This window comes from Protopterus annectens, chromosome 6.part1 (genome assembly GCF_019279795.1).
Source record: "Protopterus annectens isolate FY-2018-M chromosome 6.part1, PAN1.0, whole genome shotgun sequence".
NCBI lineage: Eukaryota > Metazoa > Chordata > Ceratodontiformes > Protopteridae > Protopterus > Protopterus annectens.
In genome coordinates, this window is record NC_056738.1 from 377,411,509 (window position 1) to 377,431,040 (window position 19,532).

Consider the following 19,532-nt stretch of genomic DNA (forward strand, 5'->3'; position numbering starts at 1 on the left):
TCTTGACATCTTAGTTGCTACAGGAAACTGCCTCCACCTGGAAATAAAAAAAAAATAAGAAGAAATTGCCTCACTATACTATAGCATTATCAGGTTAGACAGAGCTATCAAAAAAGCTGGTGATATTGCTATTTTCTATAAAACACACACACTGGATAAGCCCCTTTTCCACATACCCCGCCAACTTTTTCTTACTCAGAAATCCTACTAACTACACTAAATCTAAACAGTCACAAGGCAATCACAATCATGGGTATAGACATACCCCCTAGGTAAAAATGCTAAAACACTAGGAGATATACTCTGCTGGGACTCCATAAAATTCCCTCATGAAGCCATAATATTGACTGTTATTAGTATAGCTTGGCAAACCATGCAGTCTGAAAATTCTATCAATAATATACATCTGTGCAAGTTCAACCAACTTATAGCTACACCAGGTAGACATAACAAAGCCACAGCCAGACAATCAACTCTCAGCTGGATCCTAACATCTTCTCCAAATAAAATATCATCCCTGTAGAGAAAAATACTTATTCACTACAATCAAATCATCTAATACTGCAGGTGACACTATATATTTAAATAGTGTAGCTAAACCACAAAACCGCATCCCAGTACCACTGAAATCCATTCAGAATGTAAACTAATTTAAAACACTACTAAAACTTCAACTGTATATCATTGGATCAGCTTCTGTACCTCCATGCATCCAAAACCATTTCTCCCATCTATGCACATGGCATCATGATGTCACTTCAACAATGACAATCATCCAGAGTCAAGGTTCATGCTGGGAGGTGGCTAGCCCTGACACATCTCCAGGATAAATGCCAATGTTAGCTTCAGTTTACCATATTGTCAAACCACTTCCCTCCATTCAGAATCCTATACCCCATAACCAGTCTTCACAGATACTTAATTAGTTTTACTAGCATGTTCCAGCTATATACACAGTTCTAAATTCACCCCCATCTCTATACTTATAAACCTTATGACAGATTTATATATAATTGTCTCTGAGGATTCCTATTATATGATCAAGGACACATTCCTTCGAATGCATCTTAATCGAACTTAAAAGCATGAAATGGCTCAATAGAGAAACGGCATATAAGCGATTTCTTTCCCTGGGAAAGAAATCACTTGGCCGGCTCCATTACTTTGCCATTTTCATCACTGTAGTAATGTTTTAAAGTTTTTTTTTTTTTTTTTTTTTTTTTTGTTTTGTTTTTTTTGTTTTTTGTGGAATAGCAATTTTTTTTCCCTTGGGGAAAAAATTGCTATTCTAAGTGTTTGGGATTGTAAGCTTTTACTTACATGGGTCGATAAATCAGCATTTGCTTTTTTAAGCATTCTCTGATTTAATATAGACCAGTCTCTGAACCTGCTTTATACCCCAATCTCTTAACTAAAATATTAACATTTTTTGCCCTACCTAGCTACTTCCCTTAACTGCATTTTTTTTAATTTCCAAGCACTAATCACATGATCTGATATCTATCTGTCAAACCTACTAATATACTTCTTCAAATGCTCATCATCTACTAATGCGTAAGTATCTTTTATACTGTAATACTTGCCTCTATTTTCATATAAATGTAATCTAATTAGCAAAATGTGTAATTGTTAAAGTATATTGTTAATGTCTTTTCATATATATTAATGAATCTATTTTTAAAATGTTTGTAGTATGTTGTGACTTGTCTCCCCAGACCCACTTGAAAAGGTGTTTTTGTTTAAACGCAGTCAAACAAATAGGCCAAACAAAAACCAAAATAAATAAATAACATAAATGTAATGTAGCTCTGCAGCACTGGCTTGCAGCTTAAAGCAGTTTTGTCAACAGTCTTTCTTTACAGATGTCCTTTGATGGATACCGTTTATTGGCTTTTATAAGTATTAAAAGGAGGAGATGGATAGGGAAGCAGAAAAATGGGGAGGCAGCAGGAGGAGAGGATAGGGAAACCATAAGATGAAATTAGATGTTTGTGCAGGCACGGATTTTTTTTTTGATGGGAATAAACTTTTTTCTCTCATGTAGATATATATATATATATATATATATATATATATATATATATATATATATATATATATGGGTCCCTATTGGATTACTGAAGTTTCAAAACTACCGAGACCATATGATCGAATGTTTGAAACCTCGAATGTTCTGAATGGAGGAAGTTTTAAAACTTCAAACATCATGAGGCCAAGACCATATGATCAAAGTTTTGAAACTTCAAATGTTTTGAATAGAGATTGCCACACAGCGTGGAATGGGAACTTTACCATTTTCTCACTGTAGTGTGATCTCATAGTTGAAGTGATAAGGGTATTGATGAAAACATATAAACCCAGACAACATAGAGAGGGTTAAGCACTTACACAGCAGGTTGGGTTCACTAATGCAAGAGGAGACAGACAAACAGAAGGTAGAGAAATAGTGGTGAGATATTGTGGAAATACAGAAGTGCTTTGCTTGATGCAAGAGTGTGGATACACAAATATGAATGATGCGATTATTTGATGGGAACATTTTGACTTATGCTGTTACAGGTACGAACATGCTGAACAATGCTGTTACTGATGGGAACAAGCTGGCTGATGCTGGTGGAAACATGCTGAATGATGCTGACTGAACGGAACATGCTGAATGATGCTGTTATTGGTGGGAACATGCTGAATGATAAAATTATTTGATGAGAAAATCCTGAATTATGCTGTTACTGGTGGGAACATGCTGAATGATGCTGTTACTGGTAGGAACATGCTGAATGATACTGTTATTGGTGGGAACATGCTGAATGATAAAATTATTTGATGGGGAAATCCTGAATTATGTTGTTACTGGTGGGAACATGCTGAATGATGCTCTTACTAGTGGGAACATGCTGAATGATGCTCTTACTGGAGGGAACATGCTGAATGATACTTTTACTGATGGGAACATGCTGAATGATGCAATTATGTGATGGGAAAATCCTGACTTATGCTGTTACTGGTAAGAACATAAATGATGCCATTACTGGTAGGAACATGCTGAATGATAGTGTTACTGCTGGGAACATGCTGAATGATGCTGTTACTGGTGGGAACATGCTGAATGATGCTGTTACTGGTAGGAACATGCTGAATGATAGTGTTACTGCTGGGAACATGCTGAATGATGCTGTTACTGGTGGGAACATGCTGAATGATGCTGTTACTGGTAGGAACATGCTGAATGATACTGTTATTGGTGGGAACATGCTGAATGATAAAATTATTTGATGGGGAAATCCTGAATTATTTTGTTACTGGTGGGAACATGCTGAATGATGCTCTTACTGGTGGGAACATGCTGAATGATGCTCTTACTGGAGGGAACATGCTGAATGATACTTTTACTGATGGGAACATGCTGAATGATGCAATTATGTGATGGGAAAATCCTGACTTATGCTGTTACTGGTAAGAACATAAATGATGCCATTACTGGTAGGAACATGCTGAATGATAGTGTTACTGCTGGAAACATGCTGAATGATGCTGTTACTGGTGGGAACATGCTGAATGATGCTGTTACTGGTAGGAACATGCTGAATGATAGTGTTACTGCTGGGAACATGCTGAATGATGCTGTTACTGGTGGGAACATGCTGAATGATGCTGTTACTGGAGGGAACATGCTGAATGATGAAATTATTTGATGGAAAAATCCTGAATTATGCTGCTACTGGTAGGAACATGCTGAATGATATGGTTACTGGTGGGAACATGCTGAATGATGCAATTATTTGATGGGAAAATCCTAAATTATGCTGCTACTGGTAGGGACATGCTGAATTATACAGTTACTGGTGGGAACATGCTGAATGATGCAATTATTTGATGGGAAAATCCTGACTTATGCTGTTACTGGTAGGAACATGCTAAATGATGCTGTTACTGGTAGGAACATGCTGAATTATGCTGTTACTGGAGGGAACATGCTGAATGATGAAATTATTTGATGGAAAACTCCTGAATTATGCTCCTACTGGTAGGAACATGTTGAATGATGCTGCTACTGGTGGAAACATGCTGAATGATGCTATTACTGGGGGAACATGCTGAATGATGAAATTATTTGATGAGAAAATCCTGAATTATGCTGCTACTGGTAGGAACATGCTGAATGATAGTGTTACTGGAGGGAACATGCTGAATGATGAAATTATTTGATGAGAAAAGCCTGAATTATGCTGCTACTGGTAGGAACATGCTAAATGATGCTGTTACTGGAGGGAACATGCTGAATGATGCTGTTACTGGGAAAAACATGCTAAAGAATGCTGTAACTTATGGGAACATGCTGACTGATGCTAGTGAGAACATACTGACTGATGCTGTTACCGGAGGGAACTGCTGAATTATGTTATTATTAGTAGGAACATGCTGACTGATGCTAGTTAGAACATGCTGAAGGATGCCATTATTTGATGGGAACATGCTGAATTAACTTCCATCGAATCATTACTAAAAGCTACTCAGCTAATCTTAAATACCAAAAAAAAAAAAACCAAAATGATTAATTTTCACGCCCAGATCTCTATTAACAACCAGTGCACCCTTTAATATTACTTGAACAAATTCCACCACCATAGAAACTGAAACAAATATCAAACTACTAGGAGGCATAATAGACAATAATCTAAATTTTTTCCTGCATATCACCCAGGCCATCATGAAATCTTACCAAAAACTGGGTTCCTCTACCGAAACAAATCCTACCTCACAGAGTCCTCAAGAAAATCCTTAGCATCATCCTACCTTCTCCCCTCCCTTCTCTGTGCATCACCCATATTGACCAACATTCAAGCCACCCTACTAAATAAATTAGAGACAGCTTTAACAAAATAGCCAAGTTTGCAGCTAAGGCATCCTACTGCACACACTACTGCTTAACAGTAAAGAAGCTCAACTAAAAAACTTAAATGTTCCCTCAGTAAGTGATGGAAACATAATGAACAAATAAGTCTCTTACTGCCATATCTGTTGGAACAGGAGTACCAGGCTGCCAAATGAAATGTCAGCACACAAAATGCTGTGCTGAAAAGCCATAGAAAAAGACTGAAAACACAGGAGATGAGCTAATCTCAAAAAATCTTTTCCTTAAAACTTCTTTCTGGAGGGTGGAGCAAGCACCCCCTGCACCCCCCCCCCCCATGTGGGGTTATTTATACCAACTCCAAGATCACCAAACCTCAGAGAACAGGAATATTTTGAGAAATGTCATCTTGGACTTTGTGTATGTAAGTCCCGACATTTCAAATGGTTTCAAGAGTAGCACTTATAACGTATGAGGTGGGAGCAGCTTATCTGCCCAACAGTACTATACTGCACTTTGGTGCATTTAGCTGGAGCCTGTTTTCAGTACACCAGGTATTGCATATTCTGTCTCTTGTATCAGTGGGTAAGTAGATATCAATGCCCAGGGTGTCTGCAAAATAAATGCCAAATAGGAGAGGTCTCAAAACTTATCCCTGTTGTACCCACTAGTTACAATTTTATGTTGAGATAGGGTACCAAAAACCTATTTTACTTTGGAACTATTCAGAAGCCAGTTTGCAATTAAGTGGACAACACTGGGGTTTACATTAAGTTTGTCTATCATTTAAATAATACTAGCATTGGGAATAGTGTCAAAAGCCTTGGCCCATTCATGATAAGTAGCGTGCAGAGTGACCACTGTCCACAACCTCTGTAATCTTTCAAAGAAGTTTGCTAGGTTCAGGAGACCGAACCTGCCCTTCATAAAACCAGACTGAGCGGAATCTAGATCACTTAAGCTGCTATGTCTGCATAACTGAGTTCTGTTATGATATGCTCCATGGCTTTGCATATAATGCTAGTGCGCCTGACTGGCTTATAATTATCTGTGTCTGTAGTAGGGACACCCATGTGTAGAGGATTCACAGTGACTATTCTCCAGGCATCAAGCACAAGCCCTGTTGATAGGCCAAAGGTAAACAGTTAAGTAGAGGCTATGATTCTGCATACTTGTCACAGATGAGAATGCAGCCTATTGTGTTATCTGGTTCCATAAAAACATTATTTTTAGCCTTTGAGAGAAATTCTCAGATTTGCTCCAAGGTGATTACAGGGGAAACTAAATTTTGAAGGATAGTGGGCAAAACTATGTGGGTAGGTGAGGCAAAGGTAGCACTAAATGTATCTGCTAAAGTTCTGATTTTATCTTTAGGATTGAAATGTAGAATATTATTATGAATAAGATCAGTGCATTGTTGATTGTTATTCCTTAACTGCCTGATATCATATCTCTCAACTGTCCAGATTTTCACAGAATGTCCAGATTTTTGCTTCAAAATTGTTGTCTGTTTCTCATAAAATTTGTGTTTTTCTAGAAAATCACTGTGATGATCTGAAGAATTAAGTTACTCAATAATGACATATTCTACATTTCAGTTTCAGACTTAATATCATTTAAAAAATGCATTTCAACACAAGTCCTGTTATTCTAGTTACTTTCTAAGTTTATAGGAGCAATATTTAAAATCTGTCCCTATTTTTGCGCCTTTGTCCCCCCATTATGATGGGCTTTGTCCAGATTTCTTGAGCTAAGAGGTTGACAGGCATGCCTGACATATCTGAAGAAAAAAATGTACCTTCCTTTAGTATGTGTGTCAACCTTAAGTTCATACTCTGCTTTTCATTCCCTACTAATGCTCTTAAGTTCCTTGTTGGCATGTTCCAGTGCATTTCTGAAGTAGGATGATGAGGATTTGAATTCCTTTGTTATGCAGTTTATTAATAAGAGATTTCCACCAGAGAGGTTTATTCCTTAATTTACCATTATTTTTAGGATGGACTTTCTATGCAAATGTAAAACGCTAGTAAAAATTGGAGGTGCATATGTAGCATATCTCTCAGCTGGCTACATTTGTGGGAGGTTTGTTGGAAAGTGAAGGCATGATATGCATTAACATCCATTACAGAGGGAGTTAACATCATAACAAGGGCGGGGCAAAGGGGTCAGCTGCCCTCTGTGCAAGGTACTAGAGGGTGTGATTGGAAGATTGCTCAGTCAGTAGTGGCAGTGCATTGGACTTCTTTACCAGTGTTTCTGAATACTGCACATGTATGGATCATTCATATGCAGCACATTTATTTGATGAACTGATGTCTTTGGTGCATGACCTATGAAATATTTAAATTAAGTGGTTGCTTATAAATGTCTGCACTATTACTGTCTACAAAGCATCAAATATTTGCTGGCTAAATATGTTCCAAGGAATCATTTGGTACTCATGTTTATTATCATGCATCAGTCCAATCATTTATCTTTGACGTTTAAGTTGTTTAACATTTACACTTGATTTTTGATATTGTCACTCAACAGTGTGTGTGTCTCTCTCTCTCTCTCTCTCTTTTTATTTCTAGGTGATGATGATGAAGAAGACAGTGGGGAAGAAAAGCTGCCATCTTGCTTTGACTACATTATGCACTTTTTGACTGTGTTCTGGAAGGTTCTGTTTGCATTTGTTCCTCCAACAGAATACTGGAATGGCTGGGCTTGCTTCATTGTGTCAATCACACTGATCGGCGTGCTGACTGCTATCACTGGGGACCTGGCATCCCATTTTGGCTGTACAGTTGGCCTAAAGGATTCTGTTACTGCTGTTGTTTTTGTAGCCCTTGGAACATCTATACCAGGTAAATTAGAATTTTGCCCTAGAAATTCAGAAAAAAAAAAATCAGTAAATAATTTTTGCCTGAAAAAAATGCAAAGTTTACACTCTGGGCAAGGGTAACAGGTGCTGTAAATGTTCAGTTTCTTGTTATTTATCCCTAGTTTTAAGCATTGTAAGCTAAGAAATTGCTCAGGCAGATTCTGCATACCCATAATGCATACTGCAACAAAGTGCTCTTGTCAGTCAAATAACTTGTGACTTTTAAGAATTCATACATATATATCTTAAATGTTGGTTAAACATGAAGATGTCTACAGACAAATGTATAAAGTAGCAGAGACAACATAGTATTAGATTCACATACTTACTGTTCTCTATTAACTTACTTAATGTTAATCAGAGCTTGATCTATGCATGAGTTAGAATAAAAGAAACAGTCACTGTCATTTTTATATCAGGGATGGATGTGAAGCCAATAAGTCTCACTCTGTTTTCAAAATAGGATCAGGCTACTTTACCTTCTAGTGTAATTGTGATAAGCCCTATTATGAATAGTTGATAATATCATATTGAAACATATTTATTTATTGACACCTAATGAATATTACCTATCCTATACACGAGTCACTGGTTTGCATTTGCAGGGAACTGATGGATTTGCTTTTCAATCTTTCATTTCAAACTGTTTAGCTTGCTTAACATTTTAATATCTGAATAAGTGGTGATCCTTATTTCTGTATCTAGGCCTGTAACATTTTTAGTCAGCTTTGTAACAACCCCTATTTATACTTCCCCACTGACATCTCATAATGACCCTTCTGTTGATCTTTCTTTACAACAGTAAGCCTGTCTTTTCCTGCTCAAAATTCTTAATCACTAGAGCAGTACCTTCCATGACCGACTCATCCTTCTCATTCGTCCTCCATTATCATCTTTTGAATTTTTCATAAAAATGGAGGTTTGTGTTTGAGGGCTGCATTTTCAATCAGAAATCCTCAAAACATGTGGTTTAATGATGCACTATATTAAGAAGAGCAGCTATTTAATGTACTGGTATTCAAGGCAAAAGAGACAGAGCTAAGCACTGTTTAATATGTATTGCTCATCTTTATTTTATGTCTGTTTCCTATTAGTGAGGATGCCTAACATATAGGTTTGTAGGCGATTACTAGGCTAATGGCTTAGGAGCCCTTAAAAGCCTAGCTAGTTTTACCCATATTTTATCCAAGTTTCTACCCCTAGGAGAAAGATATAAGCAAGGTTTTGAATATTTTTATTGCCTCTGTTCATAAAGGACATGGGCACCACTCCAGGAGTGAATTTGCGATTTCTCATACATTGGTCCAGATTGTGCTTGAAGATGGTCAGGGAAGGGCTCTGCTTCAAGTGAATAGGAAGCCTATTCCATAGGAGGAGCAATCTCTGGGACATATATCAGCATGATCTATTTATTATGAGATCAGATTTAGATCTTTGGAGTGGGTAACCCTCATGCAGTTAGTTTTGCTAACATGCAATATTTCCATCAGGGCTGTGTCAGCCACTGACTTGTAGGTCAGACACAGATCACCCCTTAATAATCAGTAGGAAACTGAATACACTGATAGGGCTTTTAATTGCTCCAGATATCACATGTTGGTTATACCCTGTATTTTTTTGGTCAGAAACCTCTGAGGATGCTCTATCTCTTGCAGGTGCTTCTTGAGGTACCTGCCAAAGGGTGCATTGTACTCAACTGTTGGTCTAATGAAGACTGGATACAATGGTACTATGACATCCTTAGATCTGGATGCCATGCCCTTACATATAAGCTGAGCCACACAGAGGAATTCCTCACCTTCGTGGACACATGGTAGTCAAAGTTCAGATTACTATCTATCTCAGTAACCAGATCTGACCACTGGGTCAACTCTTAAGGGATGCTATCAATGTTGTAATTTTCAGGTTTATTTGATTTCCCAATGGGTATTATTATGCACTTCTTCACATTTAGACTGAGGCCATGGTTGGGAAACCAATTGTTAGTCTGTGTGAAAGGTTTCTGTAGGAAATCATTATCATTTTGAGAGTCAATGATTGCCCCCAACTTGCAGTCATCAGCAGAATTGGTCAGCCAAAGACCATCTACATTTCTCTTGACATCTGAGAAGTATATTCCAAACAAGAGGGGGCCCAGCACTGAGCCCTGTGGTATTCCACTGGTGACTGGCCTCTTCCTGGATGTGGATTACCCCACTCTAACAACATGTGTCCTAGTTATGAGCAATTTGGCTATCCCTCTGGCAACATAGAGGTTTATGCCCAGTTTTGTGTGTTTATCAATAACACTCAAGTGAGGTATTGTGTCAAATGCTTTGGCCAGGTCAAAGTAGGTGGTATATACTGTCTTATCCTCATCCATGACCTTAGTGACCTTCTGAAAGAGGTCCACCAGATTGAGCAGGCAGGACCTGGCTTTGACAAAGCCAAACTGGGTAGGGTCTAGAGTCTGGAGGTTTCCTATCCCGCTATTAATTATGTCCATGATTATCCTTTCTGTAGCCCTGTATATGAGTCTAGTCAGACTTATGATTCATTAGCAGATAGCAGGCTATCTGTCCCTGGAGGAGTGGTCTCAGCCCTGAAACTAGTAGCTTATTGGCCATTTTGGGTCAATTCCTATCTCTTTCAGTTTCCCTGCTTTAAAACCCGCATTTGCACAGTTTTGCATGATTTTGCACAGAGCGCAGCATTGGGCAGCACCGCTTAAACGGGTTTAAACTATTCCCAGCTCCACAAAGTCTGCTCTTCACTTTTTCCCTTTGAACTGTTCTAAATCTCAAAGTAAGCACTCTATTTTCATTCTAAAGCCCTGCACTTGCTCGTATAAGTAATCTTATAAGTAAGCACTAATAAACTAAAGCACTACACCCTCTTATACTCCCTTTAAGTACTTGGCTCCCTATTGGTCTTTTTTGATCAGTCAAAAAGTAGTTCCTTATACTATTCTGGCATGTCCAAATGTCAGTTTCGGGTTTACTCTCCAGTCCAGCTGGTGAATCTGGGAATCTTGAGGCAATGTTACAACTGCCTTATGTACACAGACCACCCTCTCCTCCTCCCAACAAGCTCAAATATATGTGAGAAATGCAACTATATAGCCAAACTGGAGGCTGAGCTCTCTCAACCAAGTACTGACGCAGTTAGTCAGGAGGAGAAGGTAACCACACACACCACAAATCCAGTCTCACATAGACCTATCGCAACAGCAAACCAAACACATAAACACACAAAAACATACTCTGAGGCTCTAAATAAAAATCTGCCCAAGCAGCAGAGACCTCCAAAGCAGACAGCCAAGCAACTGCTACCCCACAACAATACCCACGTATCACATAGTTCACAAAGTCAGTGTGCCACACAGTCACAGCCCTTAAGGCTAAATAGCACACCTAATACACTTGTAATAGGTGACTCTATTGTCAGACACACTGACGTCCCTCTCACCAGGCTGAACAAGGAGAAGGTCACTGTAAGCTGCCTGTCGGGTGCCAAGATCCGCCACATAACACAAGCACTCATGTCACTCCAAAGCAAGTACAAATATGACTCCGTCATTGTCCATGCTGGTATGAATGACCTGAGACATACCTCCCTGGACTACATGAAAAGAAACATAGAGGAACTCTCTGATCATGTAGCCCAGGCTGGTATGACCCTGACCTTGAGTAGCATCTTACCCTCACCAAGAATGATGCCACAGTATAAAGACAAAATGATCAATTTTAACAATTGGCTAAAGTATTGGTGTCATTCAAAGGGGATCCAGTGTCTGTCAGCCTGGGATGACATGCTCGACAATCCACGTTGCTTCGCTAGGGACAGCTTGCACCTGTCACCCGTGGGCTTTGGAATACTGGCTAAGGCTCTTGCCACCCCCATAGTGCCTTTTTTTAGGCAAGGCTCAAAAGACAAACCCACCTCCATAGACAACACAAGGAAAAAGAAACTAAGGGTAATGCTGCTCAATGCCAGAAGTCTAAACCTCAAGATGCACGCACTCGAATATCGATATCTGTGCAGTAACAGAAACCTGGTTCAAGGCTCCCGAGAACACCCCAGCACTACCAGGTTATACCTCATACCATGTTTTTCGGCCCCAAAACTCGGACCGAACCACAAAAGGAGGGGGAGTATCCATATTCATCAAAGATACCCACACCTCTAGGTTAGTGGCACTGCACGAAGCATTGGAGATCATCCATGTGCAACTAACAGTGGGCAAAACTGCCTTTCAGTTTGTAGCCTGCTACAGACCACCCTCCCAACTCAGCAACCCCACTCAGCTTTCCTGAGAACACTGGAGAATATGAAGGTCTCTCCAAACACCATTATATTGGGTGACTTCAACTACCCAAACATAGACTGGGAGCACTACTCAAGCCCCAGCACCCCCGCCCAACGGTTCCTAGAATTTATAAATTCAAATGCTATGGAACAACTGGTCACCACTCCCACAAGAGGGGAAAACATATTGGACCTGATCATCACCAACATGGGGACTCTATGTTCCATACCAGATGTATACCCCTCATTGGTAATATCTGACCATAAATTAATCTCACTAGACATCCATATCCCATCCCCAACCCCAGCCAAGGAAACCACGGTGAAGAACTTCTCAAAAGCAAACTTCACACTTCTCAAAACCAAGGTGGAATCCTTCAAAGCCACCGGACCAGTGGAAAATATGGCCCAAACCACAGAATCCTTTACATACGCATTCTATGGACACCTACAGGAATGCATGGATTGTGCTATCCCAAATCAAACCAAGACTCACTCCTCCAAAGGCAGGAGACCTGTCTGGTGGACCCCAGCCATAAATAAGCTATACAACAGAAGGAGGAAACTACTACATGATAGAGCAAAATCCCAAAAAGGGAAGGCATCTCTGATCAGTACTAGCAAGAAACTACAATCCCTCATAAAATCATCTAAGGCCAGCTTTGAAAGAAAAATTGCACAAGACGCTAAAGATAATCACAAGGCCTTCTTTAGTTATGTCAGGAACCTGGCTGGCAACTCGCAGATATGCTCTGAGTTAGTGCAAAATGATAAAAAATACACTGAACCCACAGACATTGCCAACATCCTGGCAGACAGGTTCAGTGCAAACTTCTCCAAAAGAGCAAATGTCTATCCCAACAGAGTGTAGCCTCCCTGACATCACAGATGCACAGGTGAGAGCTGACCACTCCAAAGCAAAAAACGCAGCATCAATGGGACCGGACGGTGTCCTGGGATGCATCTTACATGAGCTCCAAGAAGAACTGAACCCTCACATAAAGTCACTGTTTAATCTCAGCCTTACTACAGGATATGTACCCAAGGAATGGCGTACAGCAACAGTGGTCCCACTCCACAAAGGTGGTGCCACAACGGACCCCAGAAACTATTGCCTTATAAGCCTGACTAGCCTGGTATGCAAAGCTATGGAGCGTATCACCATGGAACTCATAAACAAAGACATTGGGAACCTCCAAACACTGGATCCTACCCAATTCGGATTTGTTAAGGGCAGATCTTGCCTCGTGAACCTGGTCGACTTCTTTGAAACAGTCACCAAGGCCATAGATGAAGGGAAGGTAGTCCACACAGCCTACCTGGACCTCGCAAAAGCCTTCGACACAATACCCCCACTTGGGCATCATAAATAAGCTCACCAGCTTAAATATCAACCCCTATGTCACAAGATGGATTGCAAACTGGCTCAGGGATAGAACCCACATGGTCAGAATTGCAGGTGCCATGTCAGACTCTAAACCAGTTACAAGTGGCATTCCACAAGGCTCAGTCCTAGGACCTCTCTTGTTCGGTATATATTTCTCTGTGGTACAGGCTAAAGCTAAATGCCAAAAAGTGCATAGTCATCCCCTTTGGGAAAAACAAAGTGCCCACAAATTACCACATAGGTGGTAATCCATTAAGTGCGGAAAAAGTAATTAGGGATTTGGGAACCCAAGTAGATAGCAATCTCTCCTTTGACAATCACGTTGCCAAAGTGGTTAGAAAGACCTTCTATATAGCCCATCTTATCACGAAAGGGTTCACATCTAGATCAAGAGAGGTCATTGCATTGTGCCCCTCAACTCATCACTCATCAGGCCCATAATTGAATACAATGCCCCATTTGGGATGTACCTTACCCGACACCTGCAGCAACTGGAAAGACCTCAAAAGTACCTCACCAAGTGGATCAAGGGACTCAAACAGATGGCCTACGCAGTTAGGCTAAAGAAACTCCAGCTCTACTCGGTTGCTTACCGCCTACTCAGAGGCGATCAGTGCCTGACGTATAAAGCCATGTCCAACCCAGAATTAATGGACATGCTCCACCTCAAGAAATCCAAATCCCTTAGAGCTACATGCTCCAGGGACTTAAACCTCAGCACAGAAATAAATAGGACATGCTGTAGGGACAGATTCATATCCCAGAGGTTCCTCTCACTCTGGAACAAAATCCCAATCCATGTTAGGCAGAGCCCCTCAATGACCCTCTTCAAGAGAAATCTTGACGAGTGGATGGGAGATCATAGGTTTACCCCTGGGATCTCTTCTGTGTCCCTACTGGACAGAGGCACAGTAAACTAACCTTAAAAGGGCTATCTTCTGTGACCTACTATACAGAGGCACAGTCAACTAATCTAAAAGGGTGGCGAAAGCCAAACACACTCTGGCTAGGCTTATAAATGCCCTAGGGCAGATAGCCTAGTATCAACCTATGAACCTATGAACCTATTACTTTTGTGGATCAGTTGATGGTCCCCTCTTGTGCAAAGGTTGACTGCTGCTGCCCTCCACTCTACTTGGACAAACACTGTCTGGAGATTGTGGTTAAATAGAGATCTGAGTGGGTTTGCTGGGTCATGTTTCAAGCTATTTAAGAGGCACCCTGGAATTCTGTCAGGGACCATTGCAGCCATGTTTCTAGCTTTAGAGAGTGCAGTGATGTCCTGTTCTTTTGTGATGACAGGCAAAGGGATGGTAGGGGGTATTTTAAGCAGAGTGACCAGACATGAAAGGAGGGGAGTGAAATTTGAGCTGAATTTATTGGCCAGCAGGTTTGCTATTTCTTCTGTCTGAGTATAGGTAGTGCCTTCTACAGCCAACTCAGCACACTGAGTGTTTCCCTTAAGATTTTGGACATAACTAAAAAAATGCTTTGTAGTTGTCCTTTGTCTAGTAGGCTATTTTAGTCTTGTATTTAGCTTTTGAAGACTTGACTAGTTCCCTGATTTGCCTAATGAGTCTAATGAGGGATTTGTTTTCTCTGCTGTGCTCCCTTCCAGTTACTTCTAGACACGAGTTTCTTCCTTCTGTTGTGTATATTGACATGAATGGTGCAGTGGTACAGCGGTTTGCATTGTTGCCTCACAGCAAAAGGTTCTCCAGTTCGATTCTCAGCTGGAGTGCCTTCTGTGCGGAGTCTGTATGCCCTCCCTGCACACATGTGGTTTTCCTCCGGGTGCTCTGGTTTCCTCCCATGTTACAAAGACATGCATCTGGAGCATATCTCCACAGGTCTCTGCTGAAAATTGGCTCACTCCAAGTCGGACTTTCCCAGTAAACAAATGTTAAATAAATAAGTATAGTCTATTTATGCCAGGGGGACCAAAAGGGTGACTTGTTTTTCTGGCTGGACCTAGGTTTAGTTCAGTCAGGTACTGCTGTTTCTATGCATCTAAGTGGTTGGAGAACAGAAAAACAGTATTTCACAGACTTTGGCATTTTAGGTCAGAATACGTATTCACCATAACTTGTATTTCTTCTAATAACTATTTATAAAACTGTAGTTTCCTGTAATAATCTGTTTAATTTTTGACATATTGGTAGGCACTAAAATGATAATGAAGTAGAGATATATTAGACAGATAGCTAGATGGATACGTGGATGGATGGATAGATAGATGCTCACATAGATACAATGAGATATAGACAGAAAGACAGGTGGAAGATAGGTAGATAAAAAGAGAAACAGGCAGGAGATAGACAGAGAGAGATTAGATAGAAAATGGGTAGGTAAGATAGGCAGATAGATAACCAGGCAGGCAGATAAACACATATAAAAATAAATAAATAGAAAGACTACCATATAGAGGCATACTTAAACTGAATAATGAGATAATGGCAGAAGAAGGAAGCTGTGGTTAGATAAACTAGTGTAGCATGATGTATTGGTGAGTATCGGTACAGGGAATGAAAAAGGTGCAAGATGAAAGAGACTAAGCTGAACACGGGAACAAAGGGGCAGCTGTAGAGATAACATGGAGACAGACAAGTGGTTGGAGTGGAGATACAAAAGATCAGTGATCAGCAGAATTATACAAAGAGGCATTCAGAAATATGTACAAGTAAGATAAATATCTATTATCAAACTGACAGTATGATGTACTGCATCACAACCCTTTGTATGAAAAATGCTTCAGACAGACATAAGGGCATTGTATTTCAGGTCAAGAAGCAGCAGACCGAAAGATTCTGTAATGCATGCCATTTTAACACAAGAAAGGTGACACTTCAGTAGCCTTCTAAATTCATAGTAGCAGTAGGAAACAAGAAAAAAATAAATTGAGTTAGGAACATGGTTCAGGCAAGTGACAACATTTACTGTGCTCTTGATAGCACACTATTCGTCTTCCCTCCCTCATCTTTTTCAGTATCTGGAAATAACTTGATTTCCTCTTCACCATGCTCTGATAGGCAGTGCACAGTTGCTGAGAGCCACCAGAAACTTCCTAACAATTGCATGCTGCTCTCTGTGAGTAATACTTTGATGTTCCACCGTCGACACATTGGTTTTCATTTGATGTCGGCTCAGACAAGCACAGTCATCCACCTGCATTTTCTCCTTATATTGCCCTTCCATTTCCGCATGCACTGTAATCACCATGTCACCACCCCAAGACTGAACTGAGATAAAGTTATCGGTGTTTGTTTAATCTGTCTTCATCAGCAAAACAGACAAACCTACAAAAGTGCCCTGAATTGTACAGCTTAAAGAACTTGCAAGCTATTCCATTCTGGCTCCCACATGTCATTTGCCATCTGTGTCAGTGTTTCCACACACCCTCAGACTTAAATATGCCTAATACAAGGTCACACAACAGTAAAGAAAGGGGTATTCTCCATTCTTGGTGAAAGGCTTTTGGTGAAACTGCTGTCGATCTATTAACAGGATCCCAGTGTTGTCTCACACTAACCCCACTCCATCCCCTGTTGTAGACACCACACTTCGAACTGACCCCAGATGAGATGAAATTGATTTTATTTTTATCTTCTCCTCCACTTTCTCCATCAGGGACTCCATATCCCTTCTTCCTCCTTCTTCATCTTCTCATTGAGTGTGAAACCATCTCTGAGCCTCAGAAATCCATCACTGACGTTTGCCAGTGGATAGCCTGTACCTCCTTCCTTTTTATAGCTTTCCACTGTATTTTCCCACCTTGTCCCAACAGAACAAGGAGAGTTTTTTTCTTAGCCAAAGAGTCAGCAAAGTCCAAGTAGGAAATTTCCTTGAGACAAAGAGATGTACAGAAACATGCATAAGCAAGTGTTTGAACAGTGAATGTGGATGAGTCAATACAATGGGGAAATATCTGTTAGAAAACTGACAGTATGATAAACTGCATCACAGCCCTTTGTATGAACAATTCTTGAGACAGACATAAGGGCATTGTATTTCAGACTAACAGAAGGCAGACTGAAAGCATCTGTCATGCCTGAAACAAGAAAGGAAAAGCTTCAGCAGCACACTAAAAGGACAGTAGCAGTAGAATCAAGGGAAAAAAAAATAAATTGAATTAAAAACTGCAAATACATATTGGGTGAATATGCACTCAAATGCTATAATGTAGTGTCTCCATGAAGCATAAATACATATCAATGAAGCTGCACAGCAGCATAAATACATATTTTATTACCACGTTTCCATGAAAGCTGAAAGACGTTTCATACTATAATGAATTATGAAGCAAAAGCAACAAGTATTTTTTTTACTTTAAAACAATGTAAGACCCAGGGGTGATATTATTCTACAATGTGAAGGTGGCAGTTAAGGGGTTAACAGCAGCTTGCTTTGGCCTCCCGCTATATAAGATTTGTTACTTCAATAAAACATGCCCTTTGATGAAGTAGTGCCTCTTGGACACAGTGGTTGTAATGAAATATAAGGAGCGGTGAGTGGGAAGTACTACTGGGGAATAATTTAATTAATGAGACTACTACAGAGCAAAGGGTAGAATGAGAATACATCATGTAGAGAGGAAATGTTGGATTAAGTGCATAATGATGTTATTTAGCAAAACGGAAGAAATGTGTGGAAAAATACTGTGCTACAAACATAAAACCTGTTTCAAGACCATCGATGGCAAATAAATCTAAGCAAATTCATGCAGAAAAATGCTGAAATATTTTTACCGTTAATAGTCTTAAAATTATGTAGAATATGATTGATACCTGTACTATGACACAGAGAACTGCTTATTTTGGCATGAAACGGAGACTTTTCAAATGTGTCTGAGAATTAATTCCCAATATTGCAGTTTCAACTGACAAAATGTCAAGAATCTGAATTGAAACCCTTTATGCCAGGGATCCAGAGCATTTCTCTCTTCAAGAAATTTGAACTGAGACTTCTGTCATAACACAGGCTTAGTCAACAAATTCAAGTTATCTGTTGTTATATATTGTACTTTGTTTACTTAAAAATACAACTATGAAAAGAAAATTGAATGATTTTATTTGTGAGGTATCCTCTATTCCTTGCAGTAAGAAAGGACCGTTATGATTTTCATTTTTTACACATTCACAAAAGTCAGGTTTTCTCTGTTATAGCATTTCTTATGTATGTAACTTTTTAAGCTTTTTAATTCAGTCTGTCAATAAGTATTAAAAAAGCAGCACTAATAAACTAGTCTATGACACAAGGGTTGTCAGCTTTGCATCTACCAAACACACATAGATTAAGCCCATTAATACCACAAAATCCATCAATCAATCCATCCGTCCATCAACAACCATTTTTTCCATTTCTGCACGTAGGTCAGGGTGTCACTTCAACAGTGACAATCATCTACAGCCAACGTTCACACCGCAGGATGGCTAGCCCTGCCACAGTTGTTCTTTCATAACACACATACTTATACACAATTAAATCAGTGGGCACTTTAAACTATTTAATATCCGTACTGAATGTCTTGGAGCATGGGAGGAAACTGGAGCACCCAGAGAAAACCCACGGGAACACAGGAGGGAACAAAAAGTCTCCTCACAGAAGATACCCCAGTCAAAAATCAAACCAGAGAACCTTTTGCTGATCTCTATTATGAATGAAAAATGAATCTAAGGTTGCAATTAACCTGTGCAAAGGTCTTCATTGTTTAAACGGTGCTATCTAAAATAAGTCTGATCAAATTGCAGTTGCTGTAAAAAAACTAATTAACCCACATCCTGTTCCATCATTTGAATAAAGAGATATATCTACTGAATGTTATTTCCTATTAAATTTATGTGAATTATTCATTAATTCTCCCATTATCTGGTGGGGTTGAGCCTATTCCAGCATTTGGAGAGGACAAAGCAGAGAAACTAATACTGGCAATGATGTCAGCATGTGACAGTGTGTGTGTTTCTGTGTGTGTATGCATTTGTTTGTCTATGTGTGTATGTGTATATGGGTGTGTGGCTATAAATGGATCTGCTAGGAACCTTCAAATGGCTGCAATGTCAAAATCCCTAACGTCGCCACACTTAACATCAGCAAACAAATGTTAGCACACTACTGTTATAGCTAATCTTAGGAACACACAATTAATA

The 19,532-nt window shown here is 39.7% G+C and overlaps 1 protein-coding gene across 2 annotated transcripts in view; it reads left to right on the forward strand.

The window, feature by feature from the left end:
* The window catches only part of LOC122805570 (sodium/calcium exchanger 1-like), a 1,812,535-nt gene that overhangs the window by 1,766,310 nt on the left and 26,693 nt on the right, over positions 1-19,532 (forward strand). For both annotated transcript variants that reach the window (XM_044075789.1, XM_044075788.1), the window contains one exon: positions 7,426-7,698. In XM_044075789.1, coding sequence (XP_043931724.1) covers positions 7,426-7,698 — 273 coding nt within the window. The remainder of the gene's footprint in view (positions 1-7,425; positions 7,699-19,532) is intronic.